The sequence below is a fragment of the Clarias gariepinus genome, chromosome 12, assembly GCF_024256425.1.
Source record: "Clarias gariepinus isolate MV-2021 ecotype Netherlands chromosome 12, CGAR_prim_01v2, whole genome shotgun sequence".
Taxonomy (NCBI): Eukaryota; Metazoa; Chordata; class Actinopteri; order Siluriformes; family Clariidae; genus Clarias; species Clarias gariepinus.
The window spans coordinates 28,060,718-28,077,001 of NC_071111.1; the positions used below are offsets into that span (position 1 = coordinate 28,060,718).

Consider the following 16,284-nt stretch of genomic DNA (forward strand, 5'->3'; position numbering starts at 1 on the left):
ATTAGGAACACCTGTTTAATTTTTCATTAATGCAATTATCTAATCATCCAATCACATGGCAGCTGCTTCAATGCATTTAGGGGTGTGGTCCTGGTCAAGACAATCTCCTGAACTCCAAACTGAATGTCAGAATGGGAAAGAAAGGTGATTTAAGCAATTTTGAGCGTGGCGTGGTTGTTGGTGCCTGACGGGCCCGTTTTGTTATAGTACGAAGCCCCCAGATGGACAAAGGAAGGAAGCCCCCAGAGGAAAAAACGGCAGAAAAAAAAATCATGTTTTGCGTTATAACCCCAAACTTTTGCAATATAACCCAAAAAGCAAAAGTTTTGGGTTATAGCGCAAAAGATTTGGGTAATTTCACAAAAGTTTTGGGGTATAATGCAAAACATGACTTTATAATTTTTTTATTCTGCAGTTTTTTTTTTCTTCGTTTGTAGAGACTCTGTAGTAGGTTTTTTCAGTTGAACATGAAAAAAAATATCGCTGATTATCAACGCGGGAATGAATGGCGCATTGTCCAAGTGCAAGTTAATCTTGTAGCTAAACTATTTGCTTTGGGTCAAAGCGCCATCATTGTGTGTTTCAGCAACAGCTTCCCATTCAAAACAATAGGCGGTCATATGACCGGTGAATCGCGTTAAAAGTAGGTGACACTGGCGCAGCGCTTCTAGTGTTAATGTATTAAACCTTCGTTGTAGAAAAATAAGAATATTGTGAAAATGTATTGAATTAAATTTTATTTTTGTCATTTATTTTAAAAAGGGAAACGCCCATATGTTTTAGATTTATTACATGTAAAGTGAATAACAGCTGCTCAGAAATATATGAAAAGTATGGTTTATGTTAAGATTTATATAACAGTTATGCAGATTGTGAACAGTGTTTCATAATCCAGTTTACTTTACGTTTAAATGTGTAGCATTATTTGCGTACTAATGTGTAGCAATGATTTTGCATACTAATGTTATAGAGTGCAGGCACATAACAATAGATTATTATCATTAGTTTAATATTACAATGGGAGTGGTCACAATATGAATTAACTCCAAGTGAATGCAATTCCTGCAAATGTCAAAGTGTCAGAAATATTACTGCTTTGCATTAGTAAGTGTTAAATTAAACAAAGATAATGTTTAATGTGTAATGTCAATTTAGACACTTGAGCTGAAGCAGGAACGACTGAAGCATTGTACATCCAGTGTTTATCTGCAGTTCACAGCTGCATTTAAAAAAGAGAGGGAATCAATGAGTGTGTTATCTGAAATCTGTAAATCTCCTGTTTTATAATGCTCACACTACACAGCAGTACAGACTCTTTTTCTTCTTGCAATGGGTTTTACAATTGCATGAGATATGAACAAAATACCCTATTGTCACAGTGAAACCACAAAGTTTTTAGCATACTCACTGTATTGTAACTGTTTATTAGACAAATTACAGTTTTCAGTAAAATTGTTGTTTGAAATTGAAATATTTGAAAAATTATAGTCTAACAGTATGTGAACTAAGACTAAATTAAAATAGGCTGACAAAATTAATGTAAAAAAAATTAATTTCACACAAACTTTTACAAAACTTATATAAAACATACAGACTGGTCTCCACTCTAAAACAATCCAAGAATTGCTCTAGCACCAATAGTTATTGAGATATCTGGCTCAGAAGCAAAGGACTACCATCACTATTTAAGTCAACATAAGGAATCATGTTATATTGTCATTCTCACTGGATTCACGCCAATATAAATGTTGATGTTATGGGAACTGTGTGGGGTACGAATGTGCCATTTTACAGTTTTGCCCAGGTATTATTATTATTATTATTATTATTATTATTACTGTTATATCTTTTTTCATTTTCTTTATTTATTTTTTTATTTAATAGTAGTAGTAGTAGTAGTAGTAGTAGTTTCTGCCCGGGCACCCATATTATTATTACTTTACTTTTTAGCCCCAACTTTTTGACATTAAATGCAGGTACCAGTGGAGAGATCGCTGTACCCCCACAAATGATTAACTTTTTTAAAAAGTCAAACCTATGGGTTTCCCTAAAGTCTTGTTTTTCAGATTCAGGACTAGGTGGGACTAAGTAGGACTACCTTTTATAAAAGCGCTCGGCCATTTGAGTGCTGTGGAATGAGGTCATGCTGCTTGTTTTTTTCTCCTTCACTTTTCAAAAGTCAAAGTGAATATATTACTTGTAATTATTGCAACAATAATTTTAAAGCTGTTGTGCTTGTGTCTCACTGTAAAGTTAAACCAGTATTACTGTAGTGTTCATAAGTAAATAATTCATAAGATAAAATAAACTTTTTTTTTCTTAAATGAAATCAGCTGGCTCCCACACATTTACTGTACTACATGCCCTCCAGTTATTTATTTGTTTATTAATAATAATAATAATAATAATAATAATAATAATAATAATAATTATTATTATTATTATTATTATTATTATCCCAAAAAATCCCTAAATCATGTTGAGGCTTAAACATCGCAAAGTACATGTTTTTAAAAATTATTTTAGTTACTCTTTTTTCTTTTTTATATTTATTTTTACTTACATTGCTTTTCTGGATGCTGCAATTACAGGCATCAGCTTCAGAAGAAAGACATCTGCTATCGTTTCTGCACTGGTATATTTCTGCTGGTCAAACACTTCCAGCTCCTGTGCTGATGTCATTAACACAAACACCAGCGCAGTCCACTGTGTAGAAGAGAGTTCACTTTGTTTTCCAGATTTCAGGTAGTGTTGGATTTCCTCCACTAGAGAATTATCACCCAGTTCATTCAGACAGTGGAACAGATTGATGTATTTCTCTATAGGAAGTAAAACTCCATTGATCGTGTCATGAATGAAGTGAACTGTTTTCTCTGTGCTCTGGGAGCTACTTTCTGTCTGTGTTACTAAGGCCTTTAAGAGTTTCTGATTGGACTTCACTGAGAGACCAAGAAGAAATTGAAGGAAAAGATCCAGATGTGCAGTCTCACTTCCTAAAGCCTGATCTACAGCCCAGTGATGTACATCTAAAATTGTAATCATTTCCTTGATAATATTTCCTTCATTTTTCTTCTTTGAAGCTTTACTCTTTTTAAGAACATTTCTGTTTTCCATCATGAACATCAGATGGACATACAGAGCTGCAAGGTATTCCTGAACACTCAGATGAACAAAGCAGTACACTTTACTCTGGTTTAGCCCAAACTCCTCTTCAAAGATCTGCGTACACACACCTGAGTACACTGCTGCTTCTCTCACATCAATGTCACACTCTCTTAGTTCTTCCTCATAGAAGATCAGGTTCCCTTTTTCCAGCTGCCTTAAAGCCAGTTGTCCCAGTTTAAGGAATATTTCATTACTCTCCTGCTTCTTTGAGTACTTTTCTCTTATCATGTTTATCTGAATGATGAGAAAGTTTGTGTACATTTGAGTCAGAGTCTTGGGGATCTCTTCAATCTCTGCTTTACCCAACATTCTCTCTAGAACAGCGGCTGAAATCCAGCAGAAGACTGGGATGCGACACATGATGTAGAGGCTTCTTAATGACTTCAGGTGTGTGATGATGTTATTGGCCAGGCTCTGATCACTGATCCTCTTCCTGAAGTACTCCTCCTTCTGTGGGTCATTAAACCCTCGTACCTCTGTGACTCGATGGACACACTCAGAGGGGATTTGATCAGCCGCTGCTGGTCGGGAGGTGATCCAGATTAGAGCAGAGGGAAGCAGATTCCCTTTGATCAGGTTTATCAGCAGAACAGGCACTGATGCTGATTCAGTTACATCACACACTCTCACTGTGGTCTGGAAATTTAGAAGAAAACGACACTCGTCCAATCCGTCAAAAATGAACAGAACCTTTTCCAAATTGGACATTTCTGTTTCTTTAAAACAGACATGAAGGAGTTCCATCAGACTCAGTTTCTGGTCCTTCATCAAATTCAGCTCTCTAAAAGGAAGTGGGAATATGAAGTGGACGTCCTGATTTGCTTTCCCTTCAGCCCAGTCCAGAATGAACTTCTGCACAGAGACAGTTTTTCCAATGCCAGCGACTCCCTTTGTCAGCACAGTTCTGATGGGTTTGTCTTCTCCAGATAATGGCTTAAAGATGTCGTTGTATTTGATTGGTGTTTCCACTGTTCTCCTGTATATTGCCTCAATCTGTCTCACCTCATGTTCTTTAATGATGTCTCCACAGTCTCCTTCTGTTATGTAGAGCTCTGTGTAGATATCATTCAAGAGTAGTCGGTTTCCAAAGTTTATTATCACTCCATTTAACCACTGAAACAACTTCTTCAGATTTAATTTGAACTTTGTCTGGATTTCATTTACAGCAACAGATTCTTGGTCATGCCTGTAAGATGGTAAGGGAGAAAGATGTTGTGAGACATAGGATCCATATCTAATGTTCATATCTAATCACGCTGTAGTTAATAACAACAGGTTTATATCACCAGTGTGTCAGTCTCACAGTAATGTTAGTTTTGATGTTACCCTGTATTTGCGATGATGTTCTTTTCTGTTCCATCTCCTGCCTTCTGTAGAAAACTGTAAACAAAAACTAGCTGTTAACGGTGATAACAGCAGATAAAACAGCAGAAAAAAATGCATTTGTCCATCTATCTACTTAAGCCAATGAGAAAAAAAGAAAAAACATTAAGGCTAATCCAGTAAGTCTGAGTTTACTGGTTTTCATACTCAATAATAAAAAAAAAATCACTTCATCCTGTGCAGAAACATTTAGAAAGTTTAGAAATGTGTGAAAAAGCAGAAAGCTAAATATTCTGTATCTGATCAGCTTTCCAATTGATTATTTTTTTTTTATCCAGATGTTTGTTGTTCTGTTCTTAATAAATTGCATAACAACTAAATAAGTTGCATTTCCTGGTAGAGTACTGGTGTAACTCAAGAAGATTCTCATGCCTTGGTATCCTGTCATTGACCAAGCAATGCTAAGTGGTGCTCTAGCAGTGACCAAACAACAGTTAGTATTTGCATACTAACACTTTACAAAAACAAAACTTAATTAATTAATTTTAAACAGAGAGATGATGTTACCACCTGACTACGGGTGAGGGGTCACTAATCTTTATGGACTGATCACTTTTCATGGAGATACAGCTGGTCTGTTCCCTTTCCCTGGAGTGTACTTTAATACATTATAGCCAGTCCTTTATATACACAGTTACTGTTTTATCTAACTTGCTAATTTAACAATAACTTAGGTTCACTTTACAATAAGATCATTTGATGTTGGATTGTTATTTGCATTATTGACGGTTAGATTTTCATTAATAGTAAAAGCTCTGGTCGAATTATTCCTTTTATATTTTAAGGTAAACCTTTACTTCAAAAACTCCAACTAGATAAATATTAAATGTATAAATATTGTATTGTTGGTCGAACTTCTTACAGCGGTATTTGTTAAGACAACAGAGACAAAGTAAAACTCTTGAAAATATCAAATAAAAACAGTGTTTTACACACTCTGGTGATATATAGCCTTATTATATATTTTTTTAATTTTCATCATAACTTGATATTGAGTGATGGATGGCCTTTTGGAGCCACTGGAGGAGCATGAAGAAGCTGATGAAGTTGCTGTCGTACTGTGGTGTTCTAGTCCTTGAGGGTCTGGATGACTATGCAGCAGCTTTAGGTGTTTCGTCAGTTCTGTGCTCTGAACAATTAATTCCATAAGAACTGGACATATACATATGAACCAACCATGATTTCTATTGGCTTTGTAAAGACATCCCCTCAGGTGCATACTGAGAAACAAACTCCTGTTGCTTTGGACTCTTTTTTGTTGACTCTGTTCATCTTTGCTAGTTTTAAAAATAGTTATGATATTATAATATAGAATCAGTAAGATACTGATAAGCAGCTGGGGTTATCCAAGTATTTTATAGACCTTTAAGCAAAATAGAACCTGTAGTTTCTTGTGTTATGAAAATCACTGTTTTAACTTTGACTAGTTTTGGAATAATAAAGTTTTTTTTAAGTAATTTTTGTGTATTTTAATTGTTGGGGTATTAGGTTAACTTGTTTTTAAGGAGGACAATCACTTGAACCAACTATTTCAATGATCTACAATGCGAGACAACTTACCTTTTTGAATAGATGAAAAGTTGGGCTATATTTGTAAGGGATCACCCCTGATGGGCGATGTGTGCCCGAAAACTGAGTGTGCGTGTTTTGTGTAGTTTTTTGTTTTGGGACTCAGTTTCCCAGAATGCACCTCAGTCAGGTGATGAGAGTGCTCACCTGAACCGAGATAGCTTATTAGTTCCTTTATAAATAGCTGTTTGTTCTGGGAAACTGGGTCGAGCATTTGTTTTGTGAAGTGGGCATTTGTTTTGTGTTTTGGTTTCTGTGTTTAGAAACCAAAACTGTTTTATGGAGCTGTTTGGTTAAGTTTGCATTTATTTTGGTTAAGTATGTATTGTAAGATTGTCTCCTTGTCTGTGTGTCTCTCTGTCTGCTTGTCCCCCTTGTTTAGGTACTGTTGCCGTCTGTGTGTTTCCATGCTTGTGTGTCTCCTAGAGTCCGTTCTTCGTATGTCACTTGACACATCCGAGGTGAATTGACACATATAAGATGAGATCATCGTGCTAATTAAGATGTGGCTAAGTTGGTTCTTCAAGCACACCTGTATGTATATACAGTGTGGTCAATATGTATTAGATTACCCTGTGATTTTGCAAGTTCTCTTACTTAGAAATCATGGAGGGGTTTACAATTTTCAGCATAGGGGCATTTCCACTGTGAGAGAATGTGTATCATTTTTTTAACAATTTATTTGTGAATTACTGTGTCAAATAAGTATTTGATCACTTGCTTATCAGCCAGATTTCTGACCATCAAAGACCTGTTATTTTGCTTTTAAATAGTCCAGCTACACTTAGCTCATGATTTTAAATTAGTAGCACCTGTTTGAGGTTGTTAGCTCTCATAAAGACACCTGTGCAGCCCACAATCAGTCTAAGTCTAAGTAGATACATGGGGTATCAATAATGCTAAGAATAGTGTAGAATCAGCCCAGAACTACACGGGAGGAGCTGGTCAATGCCGTGAAGAGAGCTGGGACCATCGTTTCCAAGGCCACAATAAGTAATACACTAAGTAGTCATGGTTTAAAATCTTGCATTGCACGGAAGGTTCCCCTGCTTCAGTCAGCCCCTGTCCAGGCCCGACTAAAGTTTGGGACCATCTGGATGATCCAGAGGAGCCATGGGAGAAAGTCCTGTGGTCAGATGAGACCAAAGTAGAACTTTTTGGTCTTAACTACATTTGCCGTGTTTGGAGAATGATGAGTATAATTTCAATAATACCATACCTACAGTGAAGCATGGGGCTGGAAGCATCATGCTCTGGGGGTGTTTTTCTGCACAGGGGACAGGACGACTGCACTGTATTAAGGAGAGGATAAACGGAGCCATGTATTGTGACATATTGGGCAAAAACCTCCTTCCTTCAGTCAGAGCATTAAGGTTGTGGGTGGGTATTTCAACATGACAATGACCCAAAGCACACAGCCAGAAAAACCAAGGAGTGGCTCCGTAAGAAGCATATTAACTATTTAAAAGCAAAATAACTTAAAAATATACTAAAATAACTTTGAGGGTCAGAAATCTGGCTAATAAGCAAGTGATTAAATACTTATTTGACACAGTTATTCACAAATAAATTGTTGAAAAATCATACAATGTGAATTCCGGATTATTCTTTTTAGATTCTGTTTCTTACAGTGGAAATGCACCTATGCTAAAAATTGTAAACCCCTCTATGATTTCTAAGTAAGAGAACTTGCAAAATCACAGGGTGATCAAATACTTATTGACCTTACTATATATATTCATGATCAAATACTTACTCAAATCCTATCTGTATTAATTGCTCTTTTTGTCATCTTCAATGTCAGAGCCAGAAGTGGACCCATGCGAACATGGGAACAATTAAAAGTGAATATAGTTATCTTAATTTACTTTTAAGACACTGGTAAACATAATTGCTATCAAATATTGTATTAGAACATAAATTTATAGGTTAATGGTTTACAAGTTACATGAGACAATAAAATAATTAATATAAAAAATAAAAAGTTGTATGTGAAAAAATATAAATATTAACATTCTTTTTCATATACATGTGTACTTTTAGATTGTTTATTTTACAATTAAATTAGTTTCGTCTAATTTTTCATCATAAATAATATTTGTTTTTATTATATATTAATGTTTATTTGCATATTCATGACAAAGCCATGAAAAATAAATGTGCCACAAAATAAACACTATACAAGAATTCGTATTAATGGTCTTGACGGCTGTCGCGTGCCTAGGGTTTATAATAATAGGAATATCATATTTGACAATAATAAACCTATGAATTTATGTTCTAATATAATATTTGATAGCCATTATTTAGCGGGGGGGGGGGGGGGGGGATGGGCAATCCATGACATTTTAGCGCATAACACCGCCACCCTCTCCCTATATACTGCGTCAGTCCAATCAGATGTGACCTCGCCATTTCAACCAATCATAACCCACCAGGAGCACAGTCTATATCCTGTATACATTAAATAAACCAGCTTCCAAGTTATCACAGCAAGTGCGAGATGTGCATTGAAGAACGAAACAATCCAAGATCAAGACAAATCCACAACAATCAAATCCAGTACTGAGTTAGTGACGTACAAAGAACGGATCCCTGCTTAGATCTTAGTCTGTTCAGTCTCTTAGTCTGTCTTGTCTACTAGTAAGTTTAGTCCCTTGTCTGTTTAAGACCCTTGTATGTGTAAGTTATTATTTGATGAATGTTCTGTTTGTAACATGCTCCAGCATAAAGCCAACTTTTTTTGTTCATGTTTTGTTTTATGTTTTTTTAAATAAAAAGACTCTGTACATTCGTACCTCTGCATCTAGGCCTCACCACAAGCCCAAAGCCCAACACCACCAAAACATGACAATGTCACCCTAGAGAAATATAATTTAGCCCACAACCATAACTACTTGAGCTAACTTAAATATTTGAATTACAAGTTGAATCAACTTAAGTTTTATAACTGAGTACATGTGTGAATAACCTAACCACAGTAAAGCTGTGCAAATTGTTACTAAAAATTTTTTACGTCGAGATGGTTTTTTTTTTTTTTGTTTTTGTTTTTATCTTTTGTGTTTATTTGTCACATATACATTACTGCCTAGTAAAATTATATCCAAGCATAGCTGGGGCCAGAGCACAGGGTCATGGCTACAGCGTCACTGTAGCAGGTAAGGTTAAGGGCCTTTATAAAGGGCCCAAAAGTGGCAACTTGGAGGAGCTGGGGCTTGAACCGCCAACCTTTTGATCAGTAACTTAGTGCCTTAACCTACTAAAACATTGCAGACTTTAAAGCTTACCATTTTTCTGCAGATGGAGATGCATTATCTCTGTCCATCTTTAAATATTACTATAACTTCCACAAACACACAGCTGGATCCTGAAGAGCCTGATCTCTTTTTTTCTGGAGAAAACAAAAACAAATGTGCAATTAACCTTTCACTTGAAAATGATTACATATTAAGCCAAAAAAAAAAAAAAATCTTTACCTGTCAGTAAAAAATAAATAAGAATCATATGTTTACAGTATTAATGGATCTGCTTTTACACAGAGACTGATACCTTGGATTCTCACCACAAAATCATTAATTTATTTATTTTTATTTTATTCTGATCTGGATTCTAGTGGCTCTGAAGTGCATCCTATAAAACACTCTCTCTTTCTCTCTCTCTCACACACACACACACACACACACACACCTGCGTTTTGCATACAACAGAAAATTTATTTCTGTTTTCCTCATTACAAATTATATATATTCGCATTCCCTAGTAAAAAAAAAGTAAACTAAGTATATTAAATCCTAGCATGCCAAAGCATACTTAAATGTACTTGCAGCCAGACTAATGACTAGTATACTTGAAGTTTGCTATTTTGGAACAACTAATTTTGTACTAAGTGTATTTAAGTTGTAATTAAATTGTACAAAAGTACAATTTAAAGTGTATTAAGTACACTTTTGTGTGCTAAAGTGGAACAACTTTAAGTATACTTAGTACACTTAAAGTATATGGCTGTGTGTGTACTAACGTACATACCTGACATTAATTAATACAATTTAAGTATATATTTAATATGTTATAAGTACATTACAGCTATTTTTACTGTGTTACAAAGACATGATTAATATACTATGAGTATATATTTTTATTACAGCAGTAGCTGTTATACTTCTTGTCAATTACAAATACTAAAAAAGTACACTTTGCGGTTAATACAAATATACTTTATTGTATCATACAGTACATAAAACCTTCTATATTACAGTATTGCAAATGTATTACCGGTACACTAAAATTAATTTGCAAAAGGTTACAAAAAAACTGTCCTATAGTTTGTTTGTATTTAACAAACACACAAATTAAAATTTAAACTGTAGTCTGAACACAGACAGACATCAGTATTAGAGTATACAGGTACAGTATTAGTTTAAACCTGGTGTGTGAACACAGACAGACATCAGTATTAGAGTATACAGATACAGTATTAGTTTAAACCTGGTGTGTGGACACAGACAGACGTCAGTATTAGAGTATACAGGTACAGTATTAGTTTAAACCTGGTGTGTTGATTCTGTTACACAGAGACTGAAAACAGGCCGAGAGCTACGGAGCCATTATACCACAAGCAAAGTACATAAGATTTAGCAACAACACATTAGACAATACATTCTATAGTTTAAAGTATGTACTTAATTACAAATTATCTAACTAAAACCGTTAAATTTACCTTATGCCGATGAAAATAAAATAATAACGATACGAACTAACGCACGCGATGATGCAGCTTCCAGCCGTTAATTCAAACTAGAAGTGGAGGACTGGGGAGCCAATCAGAGAGCGGACTTTCCGAATCTGCCCGCCTACAAACAATTGGCTGGTGAGGCGCCGAATACTAGTCTATGGGTTGCTGGAATAGATACAAAGATATCACACCGCTTCAGTGTCACTTTATTCTGTGGGCGCACAGAAGAGTGAGAGAGTGCAAACATAAATTATCTTGAACAGGAAAAAATGATTTTCAGCGCACAAAAACGAGTTTAACATCGCGCGCACGAGAGAGAGATTCGGCGTGCAGAAACGAGTCTAAAAGCACGAGAGAGTAGTGCACTAAATATAAGTACATTTAAATTTAACTGATAATATACAGAGACTTTCGAATATTAAAAATTGTTTTCTAATGTATACTTTCTGTACATTTGTACAATGATTATTTTGAGCATATATTTTTTTAAATATACCAAAAATACATTGAAAAACAAGTTTAAATATGTATACTTTGAAAATTAGACCAAACTTTCACTTAAAGTATATTTTCCAACAATATATTTTTGAAAAGTGTACTATAATACAATTATTTTTAAGTATATTAAAAATTTAATTCCAAAATTTGGTAAAAGCATGATGTTAGTATACTTTTTATATTGTGGCGTGGGCGGGGCGGCGGCTGGCGACCAGCATGCCTTGCGGGAATGTCGGTGTGTTCACCGTGATGGGGAGGGGTGTTTGGGTAAGTGGCTTCGGCCCTGTTGTGTTTGAGGGGGAGTGTGACGTGTGAAATGTGCTCCAGTTCAAGCTAGTGCTGAATTGGATGTAGGCTCCTGAGTGAAGGTGCTGCTCATGCCTTACATGCTGTGTGCTTAATAAAGTACTCTCCAGCATCCTTTCCGGCGTAAAAACGCTACATTGGTGTCAGAAGTGGGATGGAGAATAACGGGTTCGAGCGCACAAAGGAGGACCTTCTAAAAATCCAAGCGGGCCGCCGAGTAGCGGAGCGACTACTTGCGCAGAAGAAGCGCTTTCCTGGCGGAGCTAGCGCGAGCACACCACGTCAACCAACGGGGAGCGGGGAGCAGAAAATCCCGGCGCTGGATCTCGGGGCAGAGGCTGGTGCTGCGCAAGCGCCGGAGCAAGATACAGCTCCTTGCGCCGTTAGCCGGCAAAGCGACCTGCCGCTGCGCGAGGCCGAGCGCGCTGAGCCCATATCGGCGGTACATCACGTCGGAAGAGCCGAGCGACCGCCTGCAGCTCAGTGGCGCTCGGTTCGTGAACCTAGCCGGGGACAGGGCTACCCGTCGCGGCTATGCAACGAGCAGCTCTCCGACGTTTCGCGGCGAGGCGACGGCGCGGGTGACCGTAAGGAGGCGCTGCGCGAGGTCGAGCGCGCTGAGCCCATAATGGCGGCACATCACGGCGAAAGAGCCGAGGGACCGCCCGCAGCTCAGTGGCGCTTGGTAGGTGAACCTAGCCGGGGACAGGGCTACCCATCGCGTCTAGGCCTCGACACCGCTTCCGAGATTCCGCGACGACGCCGAGGCCAGGGACCGCCGGACTACCGCTGCAACGTTCTCAGGCCTGAGGGACAGCGTACACCAGCAGCCGCTAAACTAGCGCCGGGTGGACGGTTGGGGAGCCCCGCGGGGCTTTACATCGACTGTGTGCCGGACGGCGTCTTACTGCGGGCGCTCGTGGACACCGGCTCCACTGTTTCCCACGGGTTGTGGAACTGTGAACCGCTCATCGCCAGGCAGAAGGGCCCCACCCAGCGCTCGTGGGCACCGCAGCAAGACTTTTGGGTGGGGGCACCTATGGGGCGAATGGGCGTGGACACTCACAGCCAGCTCGGCTCTCCGATGTCATCTACCGGGTGCGGTTGGCAGGGCGGGCACAAGTTTTGCTCTACCGGGACCGTCTTGCGCCTCACCAGCCGCACGCCGGGGAGACATCGAACTCTGTGGAGGCCGGATCGCCTCAGGACTACGTTCGCGTTCATCCCTCACCTTCCAAAGGACGCCGGCGTTCCCACCGCCAGCGCCGACCGCCTCCACGCCTCCAAGGCAAAGTTCGTCATGATGACCAGGGACGGTCACAGCTCGGGTGGGGGCAGTGTGGCGTGGGCGGGGCGGCGGCTGGCGACCAGCATGCCTTGCGGGAATGTCGGTGTGTTCACCGTGATGGGGAGGGGTGTTTGGGTAAGTGGCTTCGGCCCTGTTGTGTTTGAGGGGGGGTGTGACGTGTGAAATGCGCTCCAGTTCAAGCTAACGCTGAATTAGATGTAGGCTCCTGAGTGAAGGTGCTGCTCATGCCTTACATGCTGTGTGCTTAAATAAAGTACTCCCAGCCACTGCATTGGGCAGCAAATAAGCTCACTCGTCTCTCCAGCATTCCTTCCGGTGTAAAAACGCTACAATATATTAACTGATGGTACAATTTTTTGTTAGTATATTTGCAATGTACTATCGAGGATTTCAATACAGTGGTTAATCAATCGGAATGTAGGTCCTACCGTCGCCGCGCTCGGCGGTACCGTTTGGCTTTGTGCGTTTGCTGGCTTTTACCGTTGAGTGGCGCTATATAACTACAGGCTGACACCTCATGCCTTAGTTCATTCTCTGCTGGATTAATTAGACACGGAGTTTTAGAACTGCACGTAGTAGCGGATGAAATCAAGTAAAACATTGTAGTTAAAGAAATTTATAATCACAGAACTAAAATGACAGTACAAATGTAGAATTCAAATTAAATTAAATCTTATTAGGATCAAATTTAAATAAAATAAATGTTAACACAGTGAGCCTTTAAATTTTATCACGTGTAATTAGAAAAGACGCGTGTAGGGTTTTGTGTCGTCTTATATCTTGTGTTCTTTAAATTTATAGTAGATTTATTAACTAAAATAAATGACCATAAAAATTATAACATTGTCAGGACGTTCTACTGCGTCAGCTGATGTTGGTCATTCAGCCCCGCTTGTGTTTGTGCGTTATTATAAGAATGAAATGCAGTAGACTGTTATGATCTGTAAACGGGTTCGACCCATGTTGCACGGGCGGCACCATAAAGCACGGACACGAGGCGAGGTCTTAGGGGGAAAAGGGTAATTTATTTAGGTAAAATGGGGAAGGAAAGTGTTGAAGGAGGGAGAAAGGAAAGAATGGGATAAAGGTTGTGCATGTGCAGTTCCGGGGGCTGTGCCACACTGGCATGCGGGCACACAGCTGATGCTAAGTGTTGGTGCGAGTGGCAGAACTGAGCACGCGGAGGCAGCGCTCCTGCACGCTCCCTCGTGACGGCGCTTCTCCCGCTGTCGATGGCCGGCGCGAGTTTTCCTCTTCGGCAGCGGGGCTGCGAGGGCGGGCACGGTGCGGGAGTGAAGATGCCGCGGGAGCTCGCGCAGCTCTTTCTCGCGCTGTCCTCAGCGCGGAGATCAAAGGGGGGAATTCTAGTGCCCTTGTTTAAAGTCCCTGGGGCGCGTCACATCTCCCCACTGACATGTTTTTTTTTTGTATTCTTTATTACATCACGTACTTCCCAGACCTCAGACAAACCTCCGCGCCTTGCTTTTATAATGCGGAGCAAGCCCAAGATCATATTAACGTTAATTATCGCCAGCCGGCAAAAATAGGCGGCCCGCCTATTCAGGGAGCCTACAGAGTGAGGGAGTAGTTATAGTAGATTTGGGCGTACACCCATCACACGCGCACGCCGTGGCAGATCATCATAATTGTCCTAAACTTGTATTTCATAAGGTTTTCCGAGCGGTGGTACAGCGCAACGGGGGTCATTATTTACTATTAAACATTAAACGAATTTACAAAACTTAATGCGTGCGATTAAGCGCTGATTCTACGTAGGAAAGTAAAGAAGAGGATCCTGATGCTCAACATTCCGGAGACCAAACCCCATTTAAATTAAATTAACAAATATTGCATGTAAATAACAATAGCCCACGTTTAAAAAAGCATTTTTATTTAGATTATAAAAAAATAATCCTGCATCTGTTTTAGGTGTTCCAGCTGCCACTGTTCTAAAATTCAAATTAAATCAAATCTTATTAGGATCAAATTTAAGCACAATAAATGTGTGAGCCAGTGAGCCTTTTGATTTTATCACTTGTAATTAGAAAAAAAGCGTGTATGGATTTGTGTCATCTTATTTCTTGTGTTCTTTAAATTTATAGTAGATTTATTAACTGAAATAAATGACCATAAAATTAAAACAGTGTTAGGACGTTCTACTGCGTCAGCAGATGTCGGTCTTTCAGCCCCGCTTGTGTTTTTGCGTTATTATAAGAATGAAATGCAGTAGACTGTTATGATTTGTAACGGGTTAGACCCATGTTACTCAAACAACTCAGTTCAGGTGTAAGTAAATGTCTGTGCTGTTTGGGGGAGGGACGTGCTAATGATTTGTTCGGCTCTGTGTGTGTGTGTGTGTGTGTGTGTGAGAGAGAGGGGGGTGTCGCGGTCGTTTTCAGTGAAACAAAGGCTCAGCTGAAAAATGTTAGGCACATCAGTCACTTAACCCCCAATAAAAGGTATTTGAGTGTTATGATAGTTGTAATATAACAGATGCGCACTGAATACTAAACCTAAACCAGGCACGGAGATTAATGAACCAAGATAGCCCCCATAAAAAAAAAAAAAAAAAAAAAATACCAAAGAATATTATTGTGTATAGACTGATTAAAAACAATGCAATTTATGCTATCATAAGGAAAATCTCAAATTCTTCCATTCCAATGATTAAAAAAGGTAACAATGTCAACTTTAGAATCTAGAATCCAGGAGATTAAAATTACACAAATTGAAATCACTGAAAGTCTCCAGAAGAGCCTCAGATTCAAAAGGTTTTTAAAGTGGGGAGAAGTGCATTTCAGTTCCTCTGAATGTATAGGTGAGAACAGGCGATTCACACCTGGGGAAGGTGAATAATTTGTATTTGAATGTTGTCTGGCATTGTAAAGCACTATAGTGACACTAAAAGAACAACCCAGAATTAATAGGAATTATTATACTGCATAAACATTATTTAGCACAAAAAAATTCCTCGCGCTCAGGAAAACTATGCGTGCGGTTGAGCGCTTTTTAGACTATAGGAAATTAAATCGGAGGGTTTTTATTTAGACTATTAAAATAATAACCTGCGTCTATTTTTAGGCGTGCCAGCTGCCACTTTTTAGTTAGAAGTTTTCAATACAAAGCTTATAATGCCCACATGACATGACGGAATAAGGCACGGCTGGTGATGATTGGGGTTTGTTGGGTTACAGTGGATTTTACTACGCGGTGTGAGTGCAATGGCCATCCGTCTGCTCGCGCTGACTCTGCTCTCCGCGGATGGCCGGACCGGCCCCTCCCACCTCTCGCTCCTTTGAAGTCCCCGGGGTGCGTTCCATTT

General features: G+C 39.1%; 1 protein-coding gene across 4 annotated transcripts in view; it reads right to left on the minus strand.

Moving 5' to 3' along the window:
- Nucleotides 1-16,284, minus strand: part of LOC128534530 (NACHT, LRR and PYD domains-containing protein 12-like) — a 192,593-nt gene that overhangs the window by 78,260 nt on the left and 98,049 nt on the right. For 3 of the 4 annotated variants that reach the window (XM_053508991.1, XM_053508994.1, XM_053508993.1), the window contains exons 3-5: nt 9,405-9,508; nt 4,492-4,545; nt 2,564-4,351 (exon numbers count right to left, since the gene is read on the minus strand). In XM_053508991.1, the coding sequence (XP_053364966.1) occupies nt 2,564-4,351; nt 4,492-4,545; nt 9,405-9,442 (1,880 nt within the window). In that variant the 5' untranslated portion in view covers nt 9,443-9,508. The remainder of the gene's footprint in view (nt 1-2,563; nt 4,352-4,491; nt 4,546-9,404; nt 9,509-16,284) is intronic. The other variant, XM_053508992.1, reaches the window with a different exon arrangement.